We start from the raw sequence: 20,165 nt of genomic DNA, 5'->3' as shown, positions 1-20,165 counted from the left end.
AGTTGGGAAACGGGATTTATTCATTTCCCCAGGTGGAAAGAGATATTGTTGCCTCACTTAAAGGGGCCTGTGAAACCGTGCAGCTTTTATTAGAACGGTTTAATATTAATCATTCTGTTAGCTGCTGTGAAAAGCAACTTTAGGTTTCACAGTGTCACGTCCCTTATATCCAGGACAGATATTTCCACTTGTGAGATCTCCTTTGACAGAGAGAAAAGCTGTTTCCTACACTCATAACCAAAAGCTAAATGACTAAGACAAGAAATGCTCACAGCGTGTCTGGTAAACACTCAAAGTTTGTTTGTTTAGAGTGTTATTTATTTACATATGTTTGAGGAAGCTTCTATTGGACTCAAAACATTAGTAGTGATTAAAATTTATACTCGAATCAAGAAACGAATGGTTTCCTGAAGACCAGTTGTTGCATTGCCAACCTAGCAGGATAGTAAACTTGTAGCTAGTTAAGATCAAATAATAAACACAGCTCCACACAAGCACAGATAGTCATCACGTATGAACAGCTGGATGTGCAATATAGACTTCACACAGCACTGAAGCACAGTGAGGCTGCTTATCAGGGATGAGTCAAATAATTAGCAAACCGTATTGCAATTGTGACTTTGTTACTAGGCAGAGGAGAGGAAGTACAATAAAGAGGAAGTCTAAAGCTTTCTTTAGGGCGTCTTTGACCAGCAGACAATGAAGAACACAAGCTTTCAGCTTGTGTGAAATATGTGTTTATATGAAGATGTTCTTACCTATGTTGATGAACAGATGAGATGACCATCAGCACCGGGGAAGAGAGAAGAGAGAAAGAGAGAATTAGTCCATACAGATTTAAAATAATGACTAAACACATAAAAGGAATTATTATATGAATAATATAATTTTATGTATATTCGCCATATATTCGATTATATTACAATTTTTAAACACTTATTTTTGCCATTAAAAAAATGCTTGATACTTTATTCTATATGGGATGACCATATTCAAGGCTATACAACATATCACTTATTTTGATCTTAGGTTCACACTCACAGATATATTTTTTAAAACATTTCCAGACAGTTAAGGCTCTTGCTTTAGGGAGTGTTTCGAAAAATAATTACTTTTCCTTCAGTTGGTTTAAATAGTAACTGTAAACATAACCAGATCTTAATGAATGACCTTCTGGTCTAGTGAACGTATACACATCTAACATGTTAATTACTGTCTGGTATTGCTTGAATCAATTTGCATTTAACCTAGATTTCCAGTTGACAAGGATTACACCATGTGATTGGTGTGGTCAATATGAACTAATACAGACTACCTCTACAAACTCAGAACAGACTTCTGCCTAAGTATAAACGATAGGATTTATAGTTTTGTCCTATTTTGCTATGTTTCCTGCATCTAATTACTTATTAGATCAAAAAATAACAAACAAAACAGTAAAAATACACAGATGTTTGAACTTAATTGGTCAAGAGAAGACTTCAAAGTCTAATGCTCTAACAATGTGAAAAGATAAAAATAAAACTGGGAAAAATATTCTTTATTGATAACACCCATCATACTGAGTATATAATTACAAAACTGTTAATCCGTGGGTAATATGCCTTCCCTCAAGCTGTTCATAACAAACCAGGCATAACACACAACACTATGGTCTCACTAATTCCCATGTCTCAGACATGCAAACAAAAGACCCCCTTAGACAAGAGGTATGACCCCCACCCTGGCCTAGTGGGTCACCTATTTGTGCCTCCCCGTCTTCTTTCCCACGCCAACCTCATACTCATTAGGGCCCTGCATAAGGAAGAGTGTCTGCTGGGGCATTAGTTTCAGGTGAACTGGTTGACATGGTGCCCCAGAAGGATTCCCACTCCTTCCACCCTTCCCGTCCTGTCTCATCCCACATTGTTTATTTGTTTGTTTGCTTCTCCCTGCGTACTCGGTTGCCAGACAGAAAGAACTGTTCCCTTCCATTTCAGCAGTGACTGCCATAAACAAACGACTCATCATGTATAGTAACACACACACACACACACACACACACTTATGACAAACTTAGCAGAAAATATGTCTACTTCTACATGATCCTAGGAAGCCAAGCAAATGTAAAGTGTGTAATCTTAAAGGTCACTGATATCTCATCCAATTCACTCCAGTTAATTTCAGATGAGCCCTGTTTCAAAACAGCCTAGTTCAAATCAATGCAACAGGAAGTTCCCCACACACTGTAATGGCTCATGTCAGAGTGCCTAATTTAGGACATGGTTGAATCTCCACCCTTGCTAAAGTGTTTTGGAGAAGACGTCAGCAGACCTTCTCATTCTTCACAGAGAGGTGCAGTTATCACATAACCTGTGGAAAAGGGTGGGCGCCATCCCGGTTCTTTAATTAAAAGGGAGAGACTGTAAGCAAACTCATCCTTTTAAATGTTTACAGATGGCCGTGTGTCAACAGCTCGCTGCTGATTGCCGTCAGTAGAGTAGCAACAGACAGCTGGAGCACACTGTTTCTCTCAAACATTCGACCATAGTTATCTCATGTGGTATGACTGTTTTATGCCACTTCCTATGTTGAGAAACATTATGAGTAACTAATTCAAACATAAAGCTGCAACTTTTGACCAAAAAAGCTGCTTTCCAGCAAATAATTGTAACCGAGCAGCTACAAAAACATATGCTTTCTTCTCACCTTGTACTATTCTGTGTTAGTCAACTCAGAATCACAAGAAAGCCAGTTAAAAGACATTTGCCCCGCAGTCATGGGAAATAAGTGTAGGGCTGGCCTGGGAACTGTTTATTCGACGCAAGCACGCTGTTGACTATATGCTTAGCTGAAAGAAAAGAAAACGAAGGTAAAAAGCAACAACAAGTGAACAAGGGTAAATAGCTTGTGCAGACAAATTTATAGATAACATTCACGGTCAGTTGGGAGGTTCCTGGAACGTTTTCGGCCGATGGTTTTTGTTGGCGCTGCTAATGTAAACTACTCTTCCTTGAATCAGATGAAATGGGAAATTATTGGCTGGTCCCAAAGACATCAGCTACCCTTACATGACATGGGATTGAAATACAAAAATCCAACCAACAGGACTCGGTTCACAGCGCCCACCGCAAAAATGCAGGGATGTACTGTGGTGTATTTTTAGGGAGAACATGGAAAATGAAAATGGTAGTGCTCTCTGTGGCTTCTCAGAGCTCTTCGCCTCCAGGGACAGTAACCACCCATTCTAAGGAAAACAACATGTACAAGTACAAGTACAATGTTTGAAGCAGTGACTCGTCCAAGCTAAAATGAGCTGGCTTTTCAATAACAAATATCTCAGCAAAAAGCAATTCAGTTCCACCTATTTAATTTCTATTCTAATGTGCCGTTCCGTGAAGTGCAGAATTTTTGAGATTGTGGCGAACTGTCTATCAATGTACTGTTTTAGTCATCTCTCTCATCAGACTGTGATAGATATAATGGCCACATACCAATGCAAAAAGAGAAGCCTCACATGGAAAAAAATACCCCACCACACACACACACACACCCTTGACCCTTTAGCATCTGCTCTCTCTAGGGGAGACATACACAAACAGCAAAGGCTGTTTGTCAGAACTGACACCATAAGTTTCTGTTTGACTGTATCATGTCTGAAGAAATAAAATTAACAAATCTTACATTGAGCTCCTGTGCGGTTATTTCAACAGCTCCCTTGGCAAATGAGTCAATCACCGGTCTGAGTAATCTTGTTACCTGTGAAATGCATACATACCACTTCTATTGGTGCAGAACTACTGAAAAGGAGGCTTAGCTCAGGCAAAACAAACTAGGTGATCGAAAGAGCCATAACTGTCTTGCTGGCTATGATGTTGTTTTTGAAGGACCTTAAAGGACCTCACGTTCTGAGGAACCTTTCACATTACAGACACAAGGATGACTAAGCGTCACTGAACGTCTTTTGCCTCTGACTCTGCAGAAAGCACTCTGCAATATGCTAGGTGCTGTTGGGAATTAAAGAGCACCTTCTTTTTATCACCCTGATGCTTTACACCACGTTTGTGGGGAACCATCCGTCTCACGGGAGCTCACAACATTCTGAAGCACCTTGTCAGATGCCGCCTGACCTAGTCGCTCCACACAGCACCCCAGGGGAGAGAAATAAAAAAGAACGAAACAATGACTGAGGGGTTGTGTGCAGCCAAGAGGAGAAATGAGGGGAGGAGGGGAGGTGACAGCGACAGGGAAAGAGAATGGGAACGCTCCGATGCTAAGCCCACCGCTCTACCATTTCCTCCCCCTCTGCATACACACACACACAGCCAGGCCATTGTACACCCAGGGGGCTTTGCAGATAAATGGCCGCATGTTAACCACATTTGACGTGCTGCACAAAAGGGGACACCGCGGGTCCCATGACGCAACCTGCAACAACTGAAACCCACCGCCCCCCTGCTTCCTCACCTCACCTCCTCCTCCTGCTTTGCCCATCCTAACAGGGAGAAAAAAAGACATGAGGTGCAGTGATTGGGTGAGGCTGGGACGTCAAGTGCAGAGAGAGGCAAGACAATTTGTCGCTAGGCTGTAAAGACTCCTCAGCATTATGCCTGACTGGGCTTTTTGACCCAATGCCATGTCGGCGCAGTGACAGGCCCCAAAACTGGAAAAAAAATAAGAAAGTTTTTTGAAAGACTTTCCTTTCTGTAAGTTTCCAAAAAGCATAAATGTATTTGTTGGAAATTTAAAATAATAATTATAAATAATAATGTTAATACATTTTGTTAACCTAGACAAATCTAAAGTGACATTTCAAAGCTGGCAAAATAAAATGTAGCTTAACATGATCACTCGACTTTGGTTAATTAAACACTCCATAGGTATGATGAATTTACTGTCATCTGAAAGATTGATGGGACTTGCAAGACCCCTATGCATCCGACTAAAGCGCATTTGTGATGACAGGCCTGCAAACAGGCCGTTACGGAGCGGAAAACTTTACTTTGAGCATTTGCCATGGACCTCTCTTCCTTTGGAGCCCATTCAGGTACAAAAATTGACCTCTGAACACCAGAGCATGGGAGCCAGCCTTCACTTTCACTCCTGCACCCACTCTCACAAGTACAGAGCCAAAAAAAAAGTATGTGTTTGAGGGGGGAGTGCTCGCTTTGCAGCGCCAGCACTAACCTTTTCAGCCTCGTCACGTCTTTGATGCCTGACGGACTACACAAAAGCACCTGCTCCATCCCCGGAGAGCTTCTTTGGTTCCCCCCGCACCAACCCCTGCTGACCTCACCGGCATTCCATGCCTTTGGGGGGCCCTTCCCATGGCTACCTCTTCCTCAGCTGCCCCCAGACCCTCCCGCAGCCGCCCCCTTCACCCCCCTAATCCCACAGTAAACACGGCAGGGCCGGCCTGTTTGGAGGATGCACGGGACTTCTCACAGAGCTCCAAGGAAAGGTGCACCATGGATAGGGCCTTGTTGCGTGGGAATGAGGGAGGAGAGGGTACGGCACCTCATTGAGATGCAAAGGGGTCACTGGCAAAGTGAAAACCTCATAAAATGACAAAGGCCTCTCCAGGTTGATGTGGAGATGGGTAAAGTCTTTGGTTAATGCAAATTCAATTTGGTGCGATGAAAGAATTTAAATCAATGCTGAAGTCTTGACTGCCATAACAAATAGTGTGTTATATAACTGGAAAGTTCACAGGTAAAAGTTTGATCGGTCGAATAAGCAATTATTCAGTGTTTCCTCCCACTTTTGTCTCCGGTTTAACAAAACAACATTGTCATGGCTATCCGTGTCCATCTGTCTCAATGCGTGAGATATTAGAGAAAGAAAGAAGGAAGAAGAGAAAGAAATATTCTGTGTATGTCTGTGTGTGTGTGTGTGAGAGAGAGAGAGAGAGAGAGAGAGAGAGAGAGAGAGAGAGAGAGAGAGAGAGAGAAAGAAAGATCGACAGCTGTGAGCTTTTTTGAGCTGTGTCCTGTTTTCTAATACAAAGTGGTAAAAAGGAATTTCCAATACTAGAAACATCGCATACAAATGGAAAGCATTGTAAACGGGAGAAAATAAGCTCTGCACAATCATTAAGTACTCCTCACACATAACATGTAATAACTCTCTGTCTCACACCTCAAACCTCTACACAAGTATCACTATCCTTGCCTCCCTGCATGTTTGCACAAAAGCTGGAGTGTGAAGTGAATCAGCAGGCGGTGCCACCCTCGCATTACAAATGGCTTGATTGGTCCTTCCCCTTTTTCCATTTCCTGTGTACCTTCCTAAAGCATCACGTGACCTCTCCAACATCTCTAACACTCCTCTCCCCTCTCCTCCAATCGCTACCCGCCATACCCAGTCAGCGCTGCTAGACAGCGCACTAATTGCAGACATGCCAGGCTACCACCATAATAAAGCTGGGAGTTGCTTTTTTTGTGGGGGGGGGCATGGCTTGCTCATTTGCGAGGATGGCTGAGGAAGGTGCCACACATGAATATTTCATTAGCTTTAATTGCTGAGGAACACTTTCTTTATGGCAGTCTCGCCAAAGAGGCCGCCACTGGTAATAACGAGGCCTGGCCCATTGTAAAACTTGAAAAGCCGATGGCATTAAGACCAGTGATTTTGCCAGCCTGAAAAGGTGGGTTCAGTTGTACCATCTGGATCTGTGGCACACATGGCAATTCAATGCCGCTACTGCCTAGCAATTGGAACACAATTAAGGCCTGACATCATTCAGTTACAGTAGACCCTCAGGGCACCTTGTACATCAATATAAGGAAGTCTAGCATCATTCAGTCAGGCAATTGACAACTTTAGCACTTCACAGCCTAGGTTAAGAAGAAACGGACCAAACCCTGCTTGCTTTTAAATTCTCAAATCAAAAAAAAAAAAAAAAAAACTAAAATTCCACACACTCTGTTAAATAAACTTTACTTTAAACACCTTTGAGCAGCTCGGGTTCCCTATTGTGAATAAACGCACCAGTTAAAGTGAGTGAAAGAGCTAGTGCATGCTAGTGTCTCATTTGTAGCAACCAGAGGCTGCTTTGACGGGGCCATCAGATCCAATCCTCCTGAGTGCTAGCGCTTACACTAAGGAAGAGGATCATTTAGCCCAGGAATGTAAAGCACAGGACATCCTCTCTGATAAGGAGCAGGCATGCCTTGCCCGAGGTTGTGGGCCAGGAGTTATCGACTTGAAAGGCAGCAAGTCAGCACTACACTCAGGCCTTGGCTTCTGTGAGCGGAGAGTCTCCTCATTACTTTAATTGCTAGACCTGCAACCCTCAAAAAAAGTTATGCCCTGTAATCTCAGATGAGAGCCCTGCTGGTGGACAGTAGGAAAAGCAGTAAAACAGAAAAGGCAGAGCTCGGTGACTGCTTTCAAAACCTCACCTCAGATAATGATAAGACACAGCAGATTCGAGGAGTGACGGGGAATGAGGTGCTACAAATGCAGTCTGTCTGTCAAACGGAAGGCATAGAAGGAATGCTGTCAGGAGTAATTCCTCAGTAGTGTTCATTTCCTGAGGTAGCAGGTTGACATTTGCTTATGACAGTGCCCACAGCCCCTATGTACCAGGCAAGTGCTGGGAATAGCACCACACTTTCACACTTTAGAAGCCACATCTGTGTCATAGGAAGATGTCAGAACCCATTGCCAGTCCTTTTACTTTCACTTTTATGTTGCAAATTGATGACTGAACAAGTATGAGTTTAGATAACAAGGCTGATGTAATTACAGCTATTGGCCCTTCTAACATAGACGTGCATGTTTAGTCTGATCTCAGAGCAGTGCCTGTGACTGTGGGTCAGAATGAAAGAGGCCATTACACTCAAGCTAATCTCTGAGAGCAATCTATTCCAATTACTTAACCACTGTATCACAGGCCAACATCTCCACCCTCATCACAGCAAAGGGAAGATATGCGCCGACAGACGCAGCCTGTGTTTTCCTAGCAGCTCAGGGAAGGGAAACCTTCAAACGCAGATGACTGGCAGCAAGGCCGCAGCCCATGGACACCGACTCTTTGGGCCTGTAATATAGATCTGGCATTAGGGCGGGAGCATTGTCAACGGAGTGGGCTTTAAGAGGCATTCACCCATACATGGGAGGTCTGGGCCCACAGATGTCATGACACCTTAATCCACCGATCCGTTATTGATTGTTCCATGTGTCTGTGACCTTGCCGGAGGTGTTCCACTAATCAAACGGGACATGTCCATGTGAGTGCGTACGGTGTACGTGTGGGGTTTGTGAGAGAGCATCCATATGTGTAGGCAAACATAAGTCGGACTTGAGGGAAGAATTAACGGTGATTCCAAACTGTCGAGAAATGGTGAAAAATAGAGGGGTTAAATGCATGAAAAACAACTTAGCTTATCAATTTTTTATATTCACAACAACACAAACACACAGACATCCCAGTCAAGCTCAACCTTAGTTCCATTCATTATCACCGGGACTGTTGTTTCTGCTGCCTGCAGTGACATACCTCATTATTGACCTTGGTAAATCCTCGCTGTTTAGGCTAACGGCAATTCGGCGCCACAAAATGTCACAGCGCTACTCTGCACTCACTCATGAAGAAAATGTGCACATGGTTAGTTAGGGGGAAGACACACAACAAACTCTGTCAGTCACCTTGAACCACAAACATAAACGTCCACGGCCGAGCACCTTGAACAACAACAGATAACTTGTAAAGTACAGCCTCTGACTATGGAAACATCACATGCTATCTTGATCACCATGGCCGACGTGGGTGTTTTTGGCACTCTTAGGCCAACTACCCACACCCAACGTAGCGATGGACTGCATAAAACAAGAGCTGTGGTATTTGAAGCTGTATCATCTAGTAGAGAGTGGGAGAGCAAGAGAAAAGAGGAGGGAACAGACTCACTACTGTGAATTGCCCATTCCGGTTAGTCACAAGTGACACAGGACTAACGAAGCCTCCGGTGGTGTTCTCCTGTCCCTCTTAGCAGTGACAGATGCTAGGAGAACAGAGTCAGATAAAGCTCTCTGCACTAGCTTGGAGAAAGAAAAAAACTGGGGGATGGGCTTAATGTAGCTTAACTTGGAATAAAAACACCATAGTTATGCCACGGTTAGACAGTTTCCTGCCACAAATTATATAGGAATCTAAGCATCTCCTAGCAAATATTCCAAAATATCATAAGCTTCAGCGGGAGCTCTTTGAATCGGCATGTACTCAGACCACAATGCACTTTGTGCAGATGCTCCAGAGACAACTCCTCTACCTAGACCCATCTAATCTCTCACGTCCAGAGAAGAAGTTTGAGGCACACAATGGGGGCACGTCTCTACACTAATGTATGTTCCCTTGTCTTTGGCAGATAGCAGACTGCTTTAGCTTTAACCAGCCTCCCTGGGCCACCAGCATACAGCTTAATGCGATAATACGGCCGCCCGGTGAAGCATTAGGCCTTCTGCACCCCAGCAAACAAAGGACCCCCTCTTTCCAAGCAGGGTCCGTCCCCTCCCCAGTGTCCATAGGTGTTTGCTGAAGTAAATCGGCCTAAATCCTGCACAGCTTGGCCCAGCTGAAAGGGGAGGGGACTTGAATGAAGGTGTACAGATAATCTCCTTTTCTTACAAACAAAAAAAAAGTCGAGGGGGGAGGGAGCGAAACAGATAAAATTAAGAATTCATATCACATGGTGCATTTGAGTATTCTTACGTTCCCTCTCTCTCTCGGTATGCCTGTGGATTTGCATTTGTGATCCCTGACCTATTGAGGTACAGGGGGAAAAGCGAATGAAAGGCTAACACAATAATGGATGTCTTGTCTGTCAGTGAAAAGGCACAGGCGTTTGGCCCCTGACTGGATGTTTTGTCTCACTTCGTGAAAGCGATGGACTGCTAGAAAGTGTCGGTCCTGAGAGTGGCATCTGTCCCGCCACCCATACAAATCCATGAATCTCTAAAGACCGATGTCCCGTTTCTCTTATCTCTATATCTGGGTCGTTGGCTTATCTTGAATATGGCAGATGTATGGTAACTTTATGGTGGTGGTGGTGGTGGGGGCAAAATATTACCAAAATAAAACTAGTCAAAATAAGTCAGCTAAAATTGAGCGTGTGATTTTGCTACCAAGTGACAACATAAACAACTAACACCTAACGTCTGTAACGGCACTTTAAAAATGGATTCCACTTAGTCTCAAGCACTTGTGATATTTCTTTTGGGTCCATAAAACAATCTGTTGCTTGCCCCTCCATTCCCCCCGGCCCCCAGCTACCATCCCATATACACATGCTAACTTGTTTTCTCTCACTCAATTCTTGCTAACCTTATCAGTGTCTCTTTTTTTTGTCTCTCAAAGTCCCTCCCTATTCTTGCTCTCTCTCGTCTGCTATTCGGCCGTTAATAGTTCCAGACTGGCATCCAGTAACATTATCTAGCCATTAGTAAGGACCCCGTCCCTCGCTGGGGCAGTTGACTGGCGTGGGCAGCGTTACCAAGGGAGTTTAACAATTGCAAAGAGGCACCAAAGTTATGTCACTCTACCTCTGTACCTCTAGCTCTAGATCATAGTTTCCACCTTTTCTCTCCTCACTCGCTCGCTCTCCCTTTCTCCTTTCTCTCTTGCGCTCTTTTCATCTCTGGCTTTGGGATGCTGAAAGCGAGAGAGTGGCCTGGCGGCAGTGAAAGGGCTGAATTGTGATTAAGAAGGAGGAGAGGAGCTCCTTTTCTTTGTTCTGCCCTCGGGGGTGTTTACTGAGGGGGTGTGTGGTGGAGGAGGGAGAGAGGGAGTGAGGGAGGGAAAAATAGAGAGAGAGAGAAGGAGAGAGAGAGAAAGAAGGAAAGGGGGTGGCTGAAACATGGCATAGCAGATATGAAAGGCATTCAGGTCAGCACAGATGATGGTACTGCTGGGGAGCTACTTGAGATTGGTGTGTGCACGTATTTTAGAGAGTGAGACTTCTATTTGTAAATGTGCAAATAAATAATTGTAAGAATTTATGTTTTTTTTTTTTTTTTTTTTTTTGAAAAGGCATATTTAGTAGGAAGTGGTTAAAGGAGGGTGAAAGGTATCTGCTGCAGCTGCATTCACAATGGCCCGGTTGTGCGCAATACGTGCCAAAGACAGTACACTAGACACCCTGGTACTGCCGATTATAAGAGCATGCCAATGAGATGCCCCAATGACAAGCCATTGTCTTAGCGCTTTGTCTCGGTGAACCTGCTAGCCTCTTTATGCCACCCGAACAAATATCACACAATGTTCCCTTCATAGAAACAAGTGATTTAATCTGTTAGCTGCAGTGACTCAATACAGTGACTTCTCACAAAGGCTTCTGATCATCTGTATTAGTAGCTCTAGCATCGGTTTCTAAAGGAGCCAAAAAACGAGAATGAATCACAAATAAATTTTAAAGTGACAGCTGTAGTACACATCATAGACAAATTATGCCTAATAAAGAAAAACCTGAGAGAAATTGAAAACCGATGCAGCGGAGCATCACAACAAGCTTACAGCGATCTGTCATTAACGAGAAAGCGACATACAACAACAGAACCATGACAATCTATAGAACGCTGCAACTTTATAGTCTTGCGCCTCTGACAGTTTTGTCAAGCTGGCCCTCACAGCTGGATGTGACGTGCTGTGAAAAAAAGGGGGAGGTTGGGGGTGTGGGAGGGTAAATGACAACCACAACACAACTGCAGCCAGAGAGCGGATCGAGTTTCACATAGGGCCTAATGTGACCTCCCATTGGGCCCTCAAAACAGCGGGGTGGGGCCGTACTGCAAAGAGAAGAGGACCTGAACTACAAACTATAAAAATACATTTGAATTTATTTTTTAACAAATCTGTCATTTTAATATTCAGTATCATATTTAAATTGGATAAAATGTGTTTTCGAGTTAATGAGGCGATAATGTAAACAATTGAATTTATACATTCAATAATAATTTTTAACGGATCATTTAAAATAATAATATAATTTTACGTAATTATATGTAGGCTTAAGAGTGCAGTTGTTCAACAGAAAATATCCAACTAGTCAATAGCTATTATTAATGTGTGTGCATTCTTTCTATTATTTACATGTATAATAACGGCCAGTGAAAACGATTCAAAACATTTTACTCAACTCACTTATCATCATTCAAGACTCGTTAATAGTCATCGCTCGATATGTAGTCTATTATTTATCTACTCCTCAAATGCATTTTCTGTCATTAAGAAGAAGGGGAAAAAGTCAGATTTCCTCAAAAGTGAAATAAAAGAGCAACTAAATGTTTTCCCTAGCAAATGTTTTCAAATAGTTGAAAATAATTATAAACTCAATGTGACGCGTTTCTGTTTCAATCCGAATCACGAGAACTGATTGACCGCTTCACTCATTTTTGCCCCCATTTGAAAATAGTTTCAACCCATCGACTTTATTTAGTGTCATACACTCCGCGACAGACTACATTGACTTTTATAAAATCAATAGATCGCATTTAATAAAGTATCGAGGTCAAACATAGCTTACAGAGTCCGGGAATATGTGTAAATTCGACTCCCAAAATAACCAAAGCAATATTTACATTTATTTACATAAAATACAGCTTGATCAGCATAATAAGAAGTGTTTAAAAAATATTACACTCTGATCCAATTACAATAAATCTTTTCTTTTTACAAAAAAAATACATATTTATCTATAAAAGAAGGACGGAAAAGCATGGGTAATAGTCTGAAGATGTTTGTAGATGAGTTTGTTTTTCTTTGTGTCTAAAATTCTCCTCAGGCCAATAGCATACACCAGGACTTTCTTTTTGTCTTTTTTTCCTTAGGACCCCAACAAAAACAATCGTTACTTCAAATCACGCCAATGATCTCTTAAACACAAATCAAAAGTCATGTGTTTAATAAGTCATAACGGTTGCGACTATTTATAAGTTAAGAAAGTGACGAAAAGTGTCCCAACACATAACCTGTAACAGTACAGCACTACTTCACTCATTTACAACTCCACAGAAGACAGAAGTCCATTATAATTACAAGTGTACAAGTTTGACAAAACAAATACAACACCCAAAACAACTTTCATAAGTATTTTAAGGTATTTTAGAGCCGTATTGTGTCCAGCAGAAGACACGCGTGCGCGCACGCGCTCACACACACATAACGGTTTTGTGCTGTGAGATAATAGACGCTCACATCTGAACTCTCCCTCGAACTCCTACTCTATTACAACTTAAACATTTCCACGGCAATGAAAACAACTCAAAACAGTAGACTTATACCTTAAGCACACAGCAAAATAGTTTACACTGTCGTTGAGTTTTCCGCACTCTTCTGTACAGCGCTTCAGTTGACAACGCACAATCTCACCCAAATCCAACTGTGTTTTAAAGACGCGAGAACAAGTTTTTCGACATAAGACACTTTCTTACCGTTCTTTCTCCTCGGGTTGGCCTGTTTTCTCCTCTTACACCGGGGACCCTCCGCCATGATCTCCTGCTTCATTGATAAGAGTGGGTCAGATGGCAGCAGTCCGCATGGGCTCCGCTCCTTCATCCAAGATCTAGCAACCAACACACACACGGCAACAATTGGACTCTCAGGGCAGGAAGGAGGATGTGTGTCGCTCACAGGAGAGCAAATGATATTTGGGGGGTAGAGTGACTGAGACGTCCGAATGAAGTTATCCAGGAGGGTTTGTTTAGAGGGACCGTGAGCGTCCTGCGCGTCGTCTGATCTTTTGAAGTGTGTGTGTGTGTGTGATCGGACAGCAGCGCGTGAGTGCGCGAATGAAGGGGGACGGACACACCGACACCTTCAAGTCACCATAAAGCATGTGCGTATAGAGCATATCATAGAATGAAAAGCAATGAAAGTTTCCGGCAACTTGTGTTTAGTGGACATGCTTTATGTAGTTTATTTTCTTTTCACTTTTCTCTCTCTTTGCTTTAAGTTGTTATAGACATCAGATCGTGTGAGCTACTTTCTTTTTGAGTCTGATGGATGTAAATATTGGCTTCATAATTTGCCCACTGTCTGACTGTTATAGATTGACCGAATTTAATTAAGCATAATTACTTTTCCTCGGAATTGGCATGAGATTCCAGTTAGTTTATGTTTTAAAGTAACTACTAAGAGATACGGTGTTGATTAAAAATGTTTGCATATAGTTCCCTTTTTTAAATTTATTTATTTTTCTTTAGAAAATATGAAAAGGGTCCAAAACATTACGTGTTGCATTTGTCTTCTAATAATTACTTATAATAAGCTAAATCTTACATTCGAAATCTATAATAGTCAGTTTATTACAATGTAACAAAATGTGCAGCATTGTGCAGGCGAACCCTTAAAATAACACGGAATAAAAGCATGATAAACAAATAAATAAACAAGGTACATTAGCCTCTCGTCACATGCAAGTCTCGAACAATTCGTGAATACTTTTAAAATTTAAATGATTTTTTTTAGCTTATTTACGCAATCAAATATGTTTAAATATTTAACCTAAAACTATAAGTCATGTACCTAAAATCGAAAATAAGATTGAAATGAGATGCAGATAAAAAAAAAAAAAAGAAAAAGTGTTGTGTTGTTTTCTAAAGGGAAAGCATCCGTTTATGAGATCTACGTAAACATGCACTGATAAATTTAACGAGCGACATCATCACCACCATCCCTGCGTGAAGCTGCCGGTGTGTCAGCATCCGTGAGGCGCGCGCACCTTTCCCACCTGAGCCGGCTGAAGCCAAGTTGATTGCAATCTCATATTCGGGAGGGGGTTTAAAAAAAAGTCAAATAGGCTGTATAAAAAGCATCCACAAGGACTCAAGTACACACGAAACAGGCTCACCTACCCGATTCTATATGAAAATTCCCCAAAGAGCCGGTTAGTGGGGAGGAAAACGCCACAGAGATGTTTGGAGCGCTGAGGAGGACTCTGCTCTATAATGAGGGACCGTTATTCCTGATGGACAGGTTTGGACTGATCTCTGTGAGCCACAACACGGAACAAACCTGAGGACGCACTGACGTGTTCCGCCTCTTCAGATGACATTTCTGCGCTCTCTCTTTTACTTTTGCGCTCCGAGACTCTGACACACACGCCACCTATCTTTACAGGGCGGGATAGATGGAGAAACGCCGAGGTCGTCTGATGAACCAGATCAGGTGCTCGCGTCTATCGTTCTGCAACACAGGTGGGGCTTTGGAAAGGTGAGGCTATATGGACATTATATCCTATAAACGGAACAAAGCAAGAATGGTTAGAACTCGAGCATCGACAGCATGATCTTAAGGAAGAGAAGCTGAAAAGATGCATGAGAGGCTGCCGGTGCTGCACTGACTGATCTGACAGGTAGCTCACCTGTGTGTGTGTGTGTGTGTGTGTGTGCGCGCGCGCGCTCTTTCACCTGACATTTCATTGTTACTTCTTGTCTTGCGCAGTGATAAATGTTGCATTTGCAATTTTCACGCATATGTTTTATGTGTGATTCACTGTATAAAATACGGGCTGTTTAATCTCCAGGGTGAACAATGCAATTAAAAGTGATAGTTTAGTGACTCTATGTTGCATATTTCAAGCCAGACCTGATGACTTCGTTGCAGCAGGCGATCAAGAATAATTTATTTCCACCAAAATCTAAGCTATCATATCAAATCTCGATATTTTTTCAAACGTTTTTCCTCAGCCTTCTTCAACCCTCAATATTTCATTTTAATACAGCACTCCGTGATATATTAAAGGCACTCTGATTGGTACAGTGTGAAGAAATTTACCCTCCCTAAATTCAAGCTTTTTTTCCTCTCTCTTGTTTTTTTTTTTTTTTTTTTTTTTTTTTTTGTAGGGACTACTAATTGACCAATAAAATGCCAGTGCTGTTTGATGTACTCATTAAAGACCAATTGGATTTCACTGGAGGCGTTTATATTAATCGATGCATTTTATTTAGACATTGAGCAGTGAGCTCTTATTTGAGAATCCCTCGTTGCGCATGATGCATATAGTAATAATAATAATTTTACATGTATATTAAAATTATTATTATATAATTATTAAATTATTATTGTAATTATTGTTATTGTAATATGAAATACTACCCTTTTTTTCACAAAACATGGGAACACTAGACGCTGCTTTTACTCTTTTTCCCTCTTCATGCATTTTTATTTTTATGAATGTGTGTTTGTGCCGCTGCAGAGTGTGGCGTGAAATTGGATCATAGTCGAGAGAATAAAACCCTAACCTAGAAATTTATTTGTGTCGATTATTATTTTTATTTTTTTTGTATTCTGAGACACTATGACCTATTTTCTGGAGAAGTAAACGAAAGAATCGAGTGCAACCAGGACGGTGCTCAGCTAACCGTTCTGTGTGTGCTGTTGTGTCAATTGGCAGCAGAAGTTCTGCTGTATTACTCATTCACTTTGACTGGAATCAGCTCCCCTCGCGAGATTTCTCACTAATACATTCCGAGGATAAAACGGCATATATTCAATTCCTGATTCTCCAACTGCCATTCGCAATGATAGAAACCAACGTGACCTCATATTCTTACGTTTCACCCACATACTTCTGTTCCCAAATGATGCCTTTGTCTCATTTATAACAAGATTCCTCTGCTCTGGTTTGCCCTGAATTTAGTTTTGTTAAATTGTTAGGATTTAATTATTACTACTGCTTAACTATTTGTTTTGGCATCACTGAAAAAAGGAAGGTAGTTAAAAATAATAATAATAATAATAATAAAACCAGATCTAACAAAATCTATCAACTATTGATCAAGTGTGAAATGGCTGAAAACAGAAACATTAACCACTGATGAACCAAGTGTTGAGAACAAATCAAACTATCACAGCATTTACAGAGAGAAAAATTGTTTGACACTTCCTGTTGCATCATCAGTCTGTGGGAGTTATTGCTTTCAGAAAACATGAGAGCAGAGAATAAAATCCTGTCTTCACTTAGAAGAGGATATCAGAAAGCACAATCATTGATCTTTCAGTCGGAAAAAGTCAAGGCGACAACTGAATGGTCTTTACGTTGTCTTTTATAGTACTGAAGAACTAGTTTGGCCTTATTATACCACAAAAACACAGAACATAGACTGCTGACAAAATACCTGTGGGCGCAAAATGGAAAGAGGGAAGTTCTGCCACATCATCTAAGCACCATTATCCCCTCGTAGACGTGAGTGACAAAGTTTAGTCTAGGCAATGTGAGTTTAAAATCAGCAAATTCTTGGAAATATAAAAGAGAACTGAGAGAATGAGTCAACAAAAACCTGAGGAAAGGTTTACCATACTGTGACCATGTGAGCTCCTAGTCACCTCCCCATCAAACCAACACACACACACGCATACTGTTGCCTAAGTACATCTTGCAACATTGCAAGAGACACAACCTCCGTATGAACTGCCCACCAGGGTGAGACACTGGAAAAACAACCTTTTTCCCCAAAACAATGCATTTTAATACTGCATGCGTGTTGAGGTCTTGTTTGTGACAGTCAATTTTTAACTCAAACTACTTCTGTGACACCTATGATGCTGCTCTGTCCCATATTTTCATTGTCACCACTCTCGCTCCATCAAGTTGCACACGTTCCACCCCCCTCTGTGTCTGGGCCGCTCTATGTCTCAGGACAATGGATGTCTGCGTGGGGCGAGGGTCTTGCCCAACCTATTGTTGGTTTAGCATGGCGAGGCTCTAGGTGCAGGTCAAACGAGACGGGGGCCCTTGATGTGCACGCAGACGGACACAAACATCCCTCCCCTGCGTCCCACAAGCATGACCTAATCCAGCTACAACCGCTGTCAACATAAACACATGACTAATCTGAGTGCATCTATGGCAATAATACCGGTCTAAGTGGAAAAGAGAAGAGTGGGGGAGAGCTGCGGCCTAATCCTGAGGGGGGAAAAGTACAGATTAATAATAGACCTTGGAAATATAACACTATTTTGGGGAGGGGAGGTCAGGGCTTGGTTTCACCTAAAATTGAGTGAGTGATATGCAGGGGCATATGGTTGCTCTATCAGCTTACAAAATAAAGGAGGATTAGTGCTTTTGGACGAGGTTCTGTGACGTGATTACACTCGTGTCTTGGAAAAGACTTTGTGTTAAGGGGCTATTAATTGTGTAACAATCTTCACTGTTTGCTTGTAAAATATTCTAATATCAAGTCTTGTGCTACACAACTTCAGGGTCCCACATTTTTTTTAATGAAAAGGGAGTGAATTAAGGTCTATATGGAATTTTGTATTCTATATGTTGAGACTTGAACATAACGCAGACTCTTCATTCCGAATCTTACAGTGCGTGCAGCAAGACTGTGACCTCCTGACCCTCTCTGAAAGACATCAGGACAGCACAGATGGAAGGCACACCTTAGCCCCTGTATGATTCACTTTCGTTCTGATTACTGCTTTAATATGGTGTAACAGCTCTTTTCCTGCCCAGGTTCCTGTTTAGAGGCCTTCCTGTAAATGTCATGTGTTTCCATGAATAAATCAGACTTTATGACTACACAATTGCAGCATTTCTTTGTACTAGCACTTGTTTTGTGTACTGTCAAATCATTTGCTTTGTTTTATTTCTAAATTATCATAAAAATAGAGGTAATAATAAAATGAGAACAACTTTTTATTGTAGTGGCTTAATGGAAAAAGTATGGAAACATGTTTCCGCCTCAAAGTAAATAATAAAGGATACGAAAAGTCGCACTGTGAGAAATAAAATCGCAATCAGAAAAAAATAAAGGTGCAAAGATATAAAGTCACATCCCGACATAGAAAGTCAAAATGTAAATTTATAAAGCCAATTTAGAGAAACAAGGTCACAATTTTGAAATAAAAAGTCAAACTGCAAGATATAAAATCATAATTGGGAGACACAAAGTCACAATTATGAGAATAACGTCGCAATTGTGATATAAAAAGTCACAAATATATTTTTTTACTCAGAGGCAAAAATGGACTTCCATAGTGGCATCAGCTATTATATTAAAAAATTCCCAAAAATTTTTTTGTCAACAACCTTCATATAAGTATTAATTAATGGTGTAATGTACAGCATCATTCAAACAGCATTATGTCTTTTAGTGCTTGCTGTTTTTACCCATAGAGCCTGAGATTTGGACCCCCCACAGCCAACCGGATTTGGACCCCCCAGCACGCACAGGAGTATGATGTAGCGGGTTAAGCCAAATGATACATTTTACTCACGTATGCCTCACTACGATCGTTGTAATTCCACCCATCCCCAGCCATCCATCTATCCTACCATCCCTCCATCCTTTTCTCTCTGCCCCTCCTCCTCTAATACATCTTCAGATTAAGGTAGACCAAATGTCACCACTAGAGATTACCGTACCTAGTAAGCTATTAACATTTATGGCCCATGGAGGGATTAGAATACCTAGCTGGCTATTAGAGTCAGAGGTCCGGCGAGTGAGTCGGTGACTAATGTGAGTGTCACAAGCAAATGCAGCGCAGTCTGGGCTGAAACCCAAACTTCAACACCTGTCAGGAGTCAAGGGTGTTTGCTGTGCCTCCACACACCTGTTGTGGGTCTATCAAATCGTGGGGCCCGCGTGATTCGTGCCAGGTGGTGACATTCAGATGCACGTTTACATATACACACACACACATGCACACACTCACATGCACAATCATGAGCTCCCTGATAGGATGCCTAACATAAGCTGTATCAGTAAATCCCTGCCACAACACACCTACGCTCAATTTTTCTTGGCAGATGATGTCAGTGGAACAAGAGAACACTTTTCGAGAATGTAGAAATGATCTAATTAAACAAAAACATTGATTTCAATCTGTAAATACAAATTGATCACCTTTTAAGTTATAACAATAAGTTCTAAATAAAAGACATTTAATTATAAATAAATGTTGTAACTAAAAAAACATTGAACAAAATGCTATTAGGTGGGTAAATGTTTTGTTGCCTGTATTAAAATCAAATGTAGTCAACAACAATGTAAAATATGACACCTCAAATATGGATAACGCACAAGGTGCAAGTGACAACAACGAGACGGATATTACAGACCACATGTTGGGCGGGCTAGACACAAGATACCACAAGGTCTTCTGATTGAGATGCATCAGTGGCGGAGTGGCTTAGAGTCGTGAACATTCTTGGGGACTCGAAGGCTGACAATGCTGACATGAA

At 41.7% G+C, this 20,165-nt stretch overlaps 1 protein-coding gene and 1 long non-coding RNA gene across 4 annotated transcripts in view; one reads left to right on the top strand and one right to left on the bottom strand.

Annotated features, from left to right (window-relative positions):
- zeb2a (zinc finger E-box binding homeobox 2a) overlaps positions 1–15,046 on the bottom strand; it is a 49,503-nt gene extending 34,457 nt beyond the window's left edge. The window contains exons 1-2 of one of the 3 annotated variants that reach the window (XM_051906491.1): positions 14,830–15,046; positions 13,408–13,538 (exon numbers count right to left, since the gene is read on the bottom strand). In XM_051906491.1, the coding sequence (XP_051762451.1) occupies positions 13,408–13,531 (124 nt within the window). In that variant the 5' untranslated portion in view covers positions 13,532–13,538; positions 14,830–15,046. Of the gene's footprint in view, positions 1–13,407; positions 14,790–14,829 lie in introns of those variants that run through there. The other 2 variants (XM_051906489.1, XM_051906490.1) reach the window with 2 other exon arrangements.
- Positions 15,047–15,108: 62 nt separating this feature from the next.
- LOC127519074 (uncharacterized) lies at positions 15,109–18,513 on the top strand. The gene is made up of 2 exons (XR_007931717.1): positions 15,109–15,329; positions 18,291–18,513. It is a non-coding gene; the product is annotated as an uncharacterized LOC127519074 (long non-coding RNA).
- The last annotated feature ends 1,652 nt before the right edge of the window (positions 18,514–20,165 follow it).

The sequence above is a fragment of the Ctenopharyngodon idella genome, chromosome 9, assembly GCF_019924925.1.
Source record: "Ctenopharyngodon idella isolate HZGC_01 chromosome 9, HZGC01, whole genome shotgun sequence".
Lineage (NCBI taxonomy): Eukaryota > Metazoa > Chordata > Actinopteri > Cypriniformes > Xenocyprididae > Ctenopharyngodon > Ctenopharyngodon idella.
Note: the sequence above shows the minus strand (reverse complement) of the source record. Positions and strands in the feature narration are given on the sequence as shown.